Consider the following 11,903-nt stretch of genomic DNA (forward strand, 5'->3'; position numbering starts at 1 on the left):
ATATTTTGAGATTTCGTATCTCTCTCTCTTATCATCACGGTGGCTAGGAGATGTTAACTACCTCGCCTGGTGTACAGGAGGTCATGGGTTCGATCCAAACCCTGACGCCTGCTGCTGTATATTTGGAGATTCCCTCTCTTATCATCACGGTGGCTAGGAGATGTTAACTACCTCGCCTGGTGTACAGGAGGTCATGGGTTCGATCCAAACCCTGACGCCTGCTGCTGTATATTTGGATATTCCCTCTCTTATCATCACGGTGGCTAGGAGATGTTAACTACCTCGCCTGGTGTACAGGAGGTTCATGGGTTCGATCCCAACCCTGATGCCTGCTGCTGTATATTTTGAGATTTCGTATCTCTCTCTCTTATCATCACGGTGGCTAGGAGATGTTAACTACCTCGCCTGGTGTACAGGCGTCAGGGTTCGACCGCCACCGTTGTCGGCCGTTTGAACGTCGCGTATCCTCGCCCTGGACTCTGCTGCATTCGTTTTTGTTATAAAAAATAAATGGAATGAACTTTGATTGCGCGCACTGTCACTTCACGTGTCGTCACAGACCACGTGAGATGAGGTCACAGACCACGTGAGATGAGGTCACAGACCACGTGAGATGAAGTCACAGACCACGTGAGATGGCGTCACGTGCCACGCGTGAGATGAAGTCACGTGCCGTGTGAGATGAAATCTCGGGCCGAGTGAGACGAATTCTCGTGCTGTGTTGGATGAAGTCGTGCGCTGTATCCGGGCCTGCAGGCTGTAGGTTTTCCTCCCCTCCTGCGTATGGACGAGCGGAGGCCGTGGAATGGAACGTGGGTGGGTGGGAGGTGGTAGGTGTGGGGCTTTGAACCGCTTCCAAACTCGTGACTCAGCATCGATAATTTCTTGCAAGAATGCACGCGCACACACACACACAAGACAAAGATCCCATGTATAGCCTTTAACAAACAATTGAGGCAAGTGCTGTTTGCGAACACCTATGAAGGCCGGCACGGCACACGAGGGGGTGGGGTGGCCAGCACCACGCCCGGCCGCCTTTGTCTCCCCAGTGGCGATGTTTACACATCGCACCAGGCACTCATTTGAGGCCGAGTCGACCTAGAGGACGCCCAAGACCGCTTCAGATAATCGTCACTGGTGTCGGCCGTGAGCGGGAATGGAACTCGTGTCACCGGGTTCGTAGCGCAGCGCTAACCGCTGCGCCACCGCTCCCCACACGCGCTCACACTCACGCACATCGAGTCGCAACTCGTTCACTCACAAGCGTGCATTGTTCTTCGTTGTCTACCCCATGAGCAGATGACTCAGGGCGGTTCACAATGGCCAGGGCAGAGTCGCTGAGCCAGAACCGCTGCTAATCTACGTTCAAATCCAAGCCTTAGCCGCAGTGAATAACAACTCTACACTCACTAAATAGCCGCACAAACACAAAACAACCTTCTCTGCACATTCGCTTAGTGGGTTTCACCCGCCCCCCTCTCCCCCCGTGCCGAGTGGGGTACAAGAGTTCAGTTCGCAATCGGCGTCGGCGACACAACGTTGAACTGTACTGAGCGACGTTTCAAGCGAATTCGTATCCGGCTAAAACGCACGTTGCTTTGGGGCGCGAGCGGTGGTGCAGCGGTTAGCGCATCGCCGTTTCCAGCCACGGTGAACATCCGCGGTGGAGCGCTCACCACCATCTTCACCAACCTACAATGACCAGCGTGGTGAAGTATGGTCAAACGACCGCCGTGACCGGCACGGCGTAGGGAGGCCTTCATCCAGCAGTGGATTAAACTATGAACTATGATTTAGTTTGCTATTTTAGAAGGTAAGGCCCACTGAGCCACGTAGCTCTTTTATCAGAAGCGACCTGTCCACACATGACCGCTCAACGAAGTGGCTTATCACGTGGATATTTACAGCAGCCAAATACTCTTAAACGCCGTGATGTCGATTCTAAATGTGGAGGGGAAAATCGGAGGACCCCGGAGAAAAATCCACGCGGCCACGGGGAGAGAGAGACACACGCAAAACTCCAAATATACAGCAGCAGGCGTCGTCAGGGTCGGGATCGAACCCACGACTTCTTGCATACCAGGCGAGGTAGTCAACATCTCACCACGGGGAGAGAGAGACACACGCAAAACTCCAAATATACAGCAGGCGTCGTCAGGGTCGGGATCGAACCCACGACTTCTTGCATACCAGGCGAGGTAGTCAACATCTCACCACGGGGAGAGAGAGACACACGCAAAACTCCAAATCTACAGCAGGCGTCTTCAGGGTCGGGATCGAACCTACGACCTCCTTGCATACCAGGCGAGGTAGTTAACATCTCACCACGGGGAGAGAGAGAGACACGCAAAACTCCAAATCTACAGCAGGTGTCAGGGTCGGGATCGAACCTACGACCTCCTTGCATACCAGGCGAGGTAGTTAACATCTCACCACGGGGAGAGAGAGAGACACACGCAAAACTCCAAATATACAGCAGCAGGTGTCGTCAGGGTCAGGATCGAACCCACGAACCTCCTTGCATACCAGGCGAGGTAGTCAACATCTCGCTGCCGCGGATTGACCGCAGGGCTGCTGTAAACGACTCTTAACTGCTCACGAGACACACACATACATGCACAGCTGCCCCTTGCAATCTTTCGTACACCTCCAACAGCAGCGATTACGATGCAGGGGGCGGTGGGGGGGGGGTTGGTGGGTCAGGCACAGATCCCGCACGCAACGCGAAACTCGGAGGCGGACATCGCCACTGCGGCATTTATTCGCTTGGGCAAAATTGGGGCCTTTGAAACACTCGCCCTCGCCAGAGGCCACTGCACCTCCCCCCCCCCCTTCACGCTACCCCTGTGAAAACATTGCGGAGAATTAATGGGGACGGAGGGAGAGAGAGCCACGGCTAACGGGAGCCACGGTGGCGTTGCGGATAACAGAGTCACGGACGCAGCGGAGTTCTACTGCGTGAAGTCGGAGGCTGTGCCTCGGCCCTCTCTCTACGCGCTCTGAAGAAGGTCCATTGCCTGAAACGACGCGTTGTATATATACACGCGCACTTTATTTATTTTCCCTTTAAGGCCACGTACTGCGTGTTGTTGCTGACAGACGCGTCACGGTTGTTCTGAGTGTTTCATGTCGGCGGAACGATGCGCGGAAGTGGATTCCAGGGAGCTACCTCCGAGGATCCAGCAGCTGGAACGCAGCCAAAGGCGAACGGAATGAACGTGCTGGGTGGGGGGGGTTCAGTCGCCGGAAACCAACCGCAGCATCAGCCACCACAGCGCAGTGGCTCAGCCTCGATTCGAACCCAGGAAGTTCACGGAACAGGCACAGTCGCTCTGAACACTCTCTGATGCAACGAGGTCGCCTAAGACATTTTTAAAATCATTTATATTAAGTTCGCTTGCTTGCTTGCTTAGGACCGTGCAAATCTTTCAGTCGTTTTTTAACCCACTTCCCGTGATCCAATCGAGCTGACATTTTGCACACAGACTCGCTGTGCGTGATAATTAATGTTCGTGAATTTTTTTTTCCTAAATTTTACACTTTTTAGGACAAAAATATTATATTTAATTACCAATAGCTTAATGGTGCAATGCAATCATCTGACCCATAGGTGGCAGCCATCTCAAGCCAGAGGACGAGAGGACTCTAGCCGCCACGCATATAAAGGATTTATAGTGAAAAACTTTGTTTTTACGGGTTATACTTATTAGCTATCCGAAGCGGTCCTGGGCCTTCCTTAGGTCGACTCAGCCTCAAACGAGTGCCGAGTGCGACGTGTAAACATCGCCACTGGGGAGACAAAGGCGGCCGGGCGTCGTGCACGCTACCAACCCCCTCGCGTGCCGTGCCGGCCTTCATAGGTGCTCGCTAACAGCAACATGCCCGCACAGTCTGTTGCAGGCTATACACGGGGGAATATTTATCCTTTGTGAAGTCATAGCTTTGTTTGTGTATATTATTAGGTACTGTGCTAGACACATATTGATATTACTATACAGTGCATGTATGTTTACATCAGATGTACTCTGTAGCAGGTACGTATAGTACTTAGTGCTGTGAACGGGAATCGAACTCAGGTCCCAGCGGGTTCAAAGCGCACGACCGCTGCTCCGTTAAATACCAAAGATAAAGATCCCCCGTGTAGCCTGCAACAGACTGTAGGGGCAAGTGCTGTTAGCGAGTAGCAGCTATGTAGGCCGGCACGGCACACGAGGGGGTGGGTGGCTAGGACCACACACGCACCATTTGAGGCTGAGTCGACCTAGGGGAGGCCCAGGACCGGTTCAGATAATCGTCACCGGTGTTTGCCGTGAGCGGGAATCGAACCCGGGTCGCCAGGCTCGTAGCGCAGCGCGCTAACAGCTGCACCACCACTCCCCACACAAAGATCCCCCGTATAGCCTTCACACACTGTAGGGCAAGTGCTGTTAGCGAGCACCTATAAAGGCCGGCACGGCACACGAGGGAGTTTAGTGGCCAACACCACGCCCGGCCGCCTTTGTCTCCTTAATGGCGATGTTTACACATCGCACCAGGTACTCATTTGAGGCTGAGTCGACCTAGGGGGGAGGCCTAGGACCGGTTCAGATAATCGTCACTGGTGTTGGCCGTGAGCGGGAATCGAACCCGGGTCCGTAGCGCAGCGCGCTAACCGCTGCACCACCGCTCACCACACTCACACAACAGCACCCACACAGTGTGAGGAGGAGTCACTGGCCACCCGTTCATTCATTCGGTTTGGAACAAAATTCGACAAGGGTGGGTGGGGCAAACGGTGGGCCAACACAAACATTTTTGAGAAACACCCGCTGGGGGGGGGGCGGTGTGGATTTCACGGAGCAGGTGATTTGCCGGGTCACTTCTCACGCAACTTCGAACCTCGCCGCGCGCGATGACGAAATGAGAAAGTTGGTGGGAAATTCCACATTCCCAGGGCCGGTACCGGTCCATCCGCATGTGGGTTACCATGTAGGTCAGAGTTCTTCGCTAATTTTCAGAGGGGTGGGCACCCACACGTGCACCACACATTATTCTGAAGTTTTATCGGTGTTCTTAGGTTCTTTCGGTAAAGTCACGTAGGTAAAAAATAAAAATTAATAAAAGTAATAATATAAATAAAAATCACGACGTTTCGGAGGCAACACAAGCTTCCGTCTTCAGGTGGAACCGTCACAGCCACGACAGCTGTATCAAGTAAATGAGAGATTACACTCCGTATATATAATGGTTGAAGAGGGGAAGGGCCAAGTACGGTCAGCTATCACTGAGCGTGAGAAAGTGGTGGTAATTCCACATTCCCATGGCCGGCGGCCGGTCCATCCGCGTGTGAGTGGTGACCGTTATAGGTGAGTGCTCTTCGCGAATTTTCAGAGGCATCATCGGCGCGCGAGGAGGTCCGACGCACATTTGAAACCATTGTTGGGTTTGATAGCGACACGATGACTTGGCGCTACAAGATAAACGTACAGACAAGGCGACGTTTCGGGCAATGGCCCTACTTTGGAAGGACTGTGTTCACCCATTTACCAGGCGGACGTAACTGTGGATGGAGACGGCTTAGCAAACAGTGTAGCACGTACTCAAATGCTCAAGCACTCACAGCTGTACACACACGTGCAGGACACACAAGTGTACAAAGACAAAGATCCCCCGTATAGCCTTGAGGCAAGTGCTGTTAGCGAGAACCTACGAAGGCCGACACGGTACACGAGGGGGTGGGTGGCGAGCACCACGCCTGGCCGCCTTTGTCTCCCCAGTGCGTTTTATATATACACACACACACCACAGACTCATTTAAGGCTGAGTCGACCAAGGGGAGGCACAATACCGATTCAGATAATCGTCACTGGTGTTGGCCGTGATCGAGAATCGAACCCGGGTCGCCAGGTTAGTAGCGCAACGCGCTAACCGATACACCACCGCTCCTCACACGTGTACACACTCATACGTGTACACACTCATACGCGTACTCACTCACACGTGTACTCACACACGTGTACACACTCATATGAGTTCTCACTCACACGTGTACTCACACACACGTGTACTCACACACACGTGTACTCACTCACACGTGTACACAAAGACAAAGATCCCCCGTATAGTCTTGACAGACTGTAGGGGCAAGTGCTGTTAGCGAGCACGTGTACACACACACACGTGTACACACACTAACACATGTACTCACTCATACGTGTACTCACACACGTGTACACACACGTTTACTCACTCACACGTGTACACACACTCACACGTGTACACACTCACACGTGTACACACACACGTGTACTCACACACACGTGTACTCACTCACACGTGCACACACACACGTGTACTCACACGTGCACACGCACACGTGTACAGACACTCACACGTGTACACACTCACACGTGTACACTCACACGTGTACTCACACACACGTGTGTACACACACACACGTGTACACACACACGTGTACTTACACGTGTACACACACACACGTGTACGCACACGTGTACACACACACACGTGTACACACACGTGTACACACACACACACACGTGTACACACACGTGTACACACACGTGTACACACACACGTGTACTAACACGTGTACACACACACACGTGTACTAACACGTGTACACACACACACGTGTATACACACACACGTGTACACACACACGTGTACACACACGTGTACACACACACACACACGTGTACACACACACACGTGTACTCACACGCTGGCGAACCCCTTGTCTTCCACCTTCTGGTGCATGGCCACCGAGAGTCCGAAGAGGCTGCCCTGTGGGCCCTCCTTCACCAGCGCCTTCTCGGCGTCCAGGTTGAACGCGGACGCTGATGGGGCCATCATCGCCATCACCACCGCCATCAGCACCGCCACCATCACCGGCCCAGCGAATCTCTCCATCCTCCTCCACATGGATCTTTCTCTCTCTCCGTGTCCAACTGCGTCTGTCCGCTGGATCTCTCCGTGTCCAACTCTCTCTGTCCGCTCGATCTGTCCCGTGTCCAACTCACTCTGTCCGCTGGATCTGTCCCGTGTCCAACTCTCTCTGTCCGCTGGATCTGTCCCGTGTCCAACTCTCTCTGTCCGCCGAATCTGTCCCGTGTCCAACTCTCTCTGTCCGCTGGATCTGTCCTGTGTCCAACTCTCTCTGTCCGCTGGATCTGTCCCGTGTCCAAACTCCCTCTGTCCGCTGGATCTGTCCGTGTCCAACTCCCTCTGTCCGCTCGATCTGTCCGTGTCCAACTGCGTCTGTCCGCTGGATCTTGTCTCACTGGCTGCGCGTCGTGAAGGAGTTCACCAGAGTCTCGGAGATTTCGTGAAAAATAAAACAAAAATCTCGCCCCACTGGCGGAGGAGGATGATGACGATGACGATGATGATACGCCGGTGTTCTCCCGTTACGTGGGGTGGCTCCGCACGGAACTCTCGGCTTATTAAAGGGTCGTCCGTCTCTCCGTGTGTGTGTCTCTGTGTGTGTGTCTGTCTCTGTGTGTGTCTCCGTGTGTGTCTCTCCGTGTGTGTGTCTCCGTGCGTGTCTCTCCGTGTGTATGCGTCTGTGTGTGTCTCTGTGTGTGTCTCTCCGTGTGTGTGTCTCTGTGTGTGTGTGTCTGTGTGTGTCTCGCCGTGTGTGTGTCTCTGTGTGTGTGTCTCTGTGTGTGTGTCTCTGTGTGTCTCTCTCTGTGTATGTGTCTCTGTGTGTGTGTCTCTGTGTGTGTGTCTCTGTGTGTGTGTGTGTCTCTATGTGTGTCCTCGTGTGTGTCTCTCCGTGTGTGTGTCTCTGTGTGTGTGTCTCTGTGTATGTCTCTGTGTGTCTCCGTGTGTGTGTCTCCGTGTGTGTCTCTGTCTGTGTGTGTCTGTGTGTCTCGTTCGATGTACCCGGCACCCGCCTCTTCTCTAAAGCAGTCCTCAACCCCGTGGCGCGTCTCAGAAGGCGTGTGTGAGTCCCCGCTCGTCTTGCCTCTCGTCTCCTGCCTCCCTCTCTCTGCTCCCTCCCCTCCCCTCCCTCTCCCGCTCCTCACCTTGCGAGAGGCAACGCCCACCCCCACCGCACACCAACCACGCATAACATTTACAGCTCCCTCGTCTCTCTCTCTCTCTCCCCCGACACTCTCCCCTCTCTCTCTCTCAGCTATTGATACCAACTCCCCCCTCCCTCTCCCCCGTCTCTCCACCCCCACCACCCACTCTCCCTCGCTCTCCTACAGCGCTCGAGTGGCACAAACACCACTCCCCCCTCTCTCCCTCCCTCTCTCTCTCACTCTTTATTCTCTCTCTCTTTTTTTTCTCCTTTTTTTACGATCAGTGGAAACAAGAAGATGCTCGGTGTATTCGGCACTTTGTTTCGGTCATCATCTCTCTCTCTCCATCCTCACGTCACTCACTCCCCCCTCTCCCCCCCCTCACTCCCCCCTCTCTCCATCCTCACGTCACTCACTCCCCCTCTCCCCCCTCTCTCTTCCCTCTCCCCATCCTCACGTCACTCACTCCCCCCCTCTCTCTTTCCTCTCTCCCCCCCTCTCTCTTCCCTCTCCCCCTCTCTCTATTGAACACCACCCCAGGTCTCTTCCCTCTCCCTTCCATCTCTCCCCCTACCCCCCCCCTCTCCCAGACACCAGCACCGCTATTGACTCTCCCCTCACTATCGACTTCCACCGTCTCTCACGGATTGCTGCTCTCTCTCTCTCTCTAACACCACCACACCCCCATGTCTCTCTCTCTCTCTCTCGCTCTGCGTCTCTGTGTGTGCATCTGTGCACCCACACCACTGACGATTATCTCAACCGGTCGTGGGCCTCCCCTAGGTCGACTCAGCCTCAAATGAGTGTAAATGCCGCCACGAGGGAGACAAAGGCGACCGGGCGTGGTGCTGGCCACCGACCCCCGGTAGTGCGCCGTGCCCGCATTCACGGGTGCCACTCGTTCACAGCACTTGCCCCAACAGTCTGTTACAGGCTACCCGGGGGATCTTTGTCGTTGCCTCTGTGCACGCGTGCCCGTGTGTCCGTGTGCGCATGCGCGCGTGTGTTGATTGTCTGGTGTGGTGCGTGTAAACATCGCTACTAGGGGAGACAAAGACGGCCGGGCGCTGTTTATTTTCCCCAATCACCACGTCGTGTGCCGGCGACGCCAGCATGATAGGTGCTCTCCAACAGCACTTGCGACTACAACATCCTGTTAAATGGCTATGGGGGGGGGGGGTAAAGAAGGGTGGGGGGCAGTGTTTGCATCTGTAAGTCTTCCGCATGCAAATGGAACCAAACATTGACAAGGAGCCATGGAACAATGGCACCGCGTGTTTGACAAATGGCAGGCAGGGATGGGGTGGTGGTGGTGGTAATAGGGGAGGGGATGGTTAACCAACTTCGTTAATTCAAACAGAGGGCAGCACCCCCCCCACGCCCCTCCCAATCCGCTTTTCCTCTTTGTTCGCGATGTTAATCCAGGCGAACCGATAAAATCATTTCCCGTTTGGTGACTCGCCGCTCTCCTCTAAACGATCTGTCAGCGTAGTGCACGAAGCACAGCGATTAACGACGACGGCGAGAATAATTCATATCACGGGACATCGTTTTCTTTGCCAGTGTCAATTTATGAGAAATAAGAATTGGGTGTTACCCTTTCTGGCAATAAAGCAGCAGCAGCAGCAACAGTTGTGGTTTAAAGATGTTCAAACGCCAAGGAAGCACGTGCTACACTGACCACACACTGGTACTTGTAGTGAACATGCCAACAAGCGTGGATTTGATCATATTTGCATTGTCTTTGAAACTCGTTGGCCTGCACCAGAGACGGCAGCCTTCTTCATTGCCTAGTCTCACCACCAGTGACAGACCAGACGACAACGCCAAGTGACGAACAGTGCAAAGTCACGTAGGACGGAAATAATAAAATAATTAATTATAATAATAAATAAAACATATAAAATAGAATTCTCACGACGTTTCGGCCACAACGCAAGCAGCCGTCATCAGAAAAAAAAAACAGTTTCTTCACCTGAGGACGGCTGCTTGCATTGTGGCCGAAACGTCGTGAGAATTGTATTTTATTATGTTTTATTTTTATTATTTTAATATTTCCCTTCTACGTGACTTTACCGAAAGAGCCAAGAATATGAATCCCTGCTGTCACGAAAGCTTTAAATCGAACAGTGCAATGGCAATGCCACACGTAGCAGAGCATTTGTAGCTAGGGGTGAGCAGCGACTATCATGGGATAGCTTTTAGTATCAAAGTATGGAAAATACGAATGGGGTTTACCCTTTCTGGCAATAAAACAGTTGTTTTAAGATGTTCAGACACCAAATAAAAGACCTTTTTGCAAGGGATATCAATTACTGAATTGCCTGCAAGAAGCCAACTCAGCGGATTCATCAACAACAACACCGTGTGACCTTACAAGGGGGGACGAAAAAAACATAAAGCGACGTTTCGGGCAATAGCCCTACTTCAGAGCACAGGGATGGTCTCAAATTATAACATGACCTTACTTGCCCTGATTTTTAAAAAAAAGAGCCTGCATCATTCCCCTCGTTGTATTTCCACATTGAATAACAGTAAATACATATTTTATATATAACAAAAACACTTCTCACACATTACTACATCGGCGCTACGGATTTCTGATGAGTGCACTCTCAATCGGCAGCATTGTGTTTCTACACTCAAGGGTTTCATCAGCAGTCTGGCCGGCCGATCAGCTGGCTGGCTGACACCTTTGGCGCTGATGTAACCCGTTGTTTGGTCCTTAATAGAGAGGGCTTTGTTTGGGTTAAATCTCGAAAATATTAATGTGTCTGTAAACCCGCCACCACCCGACACAGCCCATTAGTGAGGTTTGCCACGTGAACAGAATGTTGCCAATTCGCGGGTTTAACGACGCATTTATATTTACGCGATCTGACCTCGCAAAAAGAACACAACCTAAATAACGGATTAGGGGCCGTCCATAAATGACGTCACGCGATTTTGGATAATTTTTGACCCCCCCCACCCTCGTCACACGGCGTCACAAAAAGTCAGACCCCCCCCCTCAAATATGACGTCACAAAGCTCTGCCCCCCCCCCCCCCAAAAAATAAAACATGCTTCAAATCGCTTTAAACTATTGTCGTTGTAGTGCGTATTTAATGTGGCGCTGCACTCTGATGTTGTAGGAGAAAACATTTATCAAAAAGTCTATTTAATTAAGTAGAACGTGTTGATTATATTTATTTAAAGTTGCACATTTTAATGTGACGTCACATTTCTCCAACCCCCCCCCCCTCGTCACACATCGTCACAAATGTCTGACCCCCCCCCCTCCCCCCTAGGTGCGTGACGTCATTTATGAACGGCCCTTTATATTGGTCGTGCGTAACCCCCCCCCCCCCCACGACGACTTCTACTACGACGCGTTCCACCGTCGTTTGAGTGTCGCCCTCTTGCGCTTTGAACGGATCTCCGAATAAACGACGCGAATTGGAGTCACTTCCCCGAGTCTCAGGGACTTCGGCTCGCGCGCTAATCCCACACGCCGCATGCCAAGGCGCGGTTCGGTTCACTCTGCGATGATCAAACAAAGCTGCGATACAAACATTGGTTTATTAATCTTACAGGTTGCGTAACGCGACGCTGTCGCAAAGTAGTGGTGAGATGTTAACTACCTCGCCTGGTGTACAGGAGGTCGTGGGTTCGATCCCGACCCTGACGCCTACTGCTGTATATTTGGAGTTTGCGTGTCTCTCATCATCATCACGGTGGCTAGGAGATGTTAACTACCTCGCCTGGTGTGCAGGAGGTCGTGGGTTCGATCCCCACCCTGACGCCTACTGCTGTATATATTGGAGTTTGCGTGTCTCTCTCTCATCACGGTGGCTAGGAGATGTTAACTACCTCGCCTGGTGTGCAGGAGGTC

General features: G+C 52.5%; 1 protein-coding gene across 1 annotated transcript in view; it reads right to left on the bottom strand.

The window, feature by feature from the left end:
* LOC144951364 (integrin alpha-6-like) overlaps positions 1 to 8,017 on the bottom strand; it is a 92,168-nt gene extending 84,151 nt beyond the window's left edge. The window contains 1 exon segment of the mRNA XM_078881589.1: positions 6,722 to 8,017. Coding sequence (XP_078737715.1) covers positions 6,722 to 6,924 — 203 coding nt within the window. The 5' untranslated portion in view covers positions 6,925 to 8,017.
* Positions 8,018 to 11,903: the final 3,886 nt, after the last annotated feature.

Source organism: Lampetra fluviatilis, chromosome 62 (genome assembly GCF_964198595.1).
Source record: "Lampetra fluviatilis chromosome 62, kcLamFluv1.1, whole genome shotgun sequence".
Lineage (NCBI taxonomy): Eukaryota > Metazoa > Chordata > Hyperoartia > Petromyzontiformes > Petromyzontidae > Lampetra > Lampetra fluviatilis.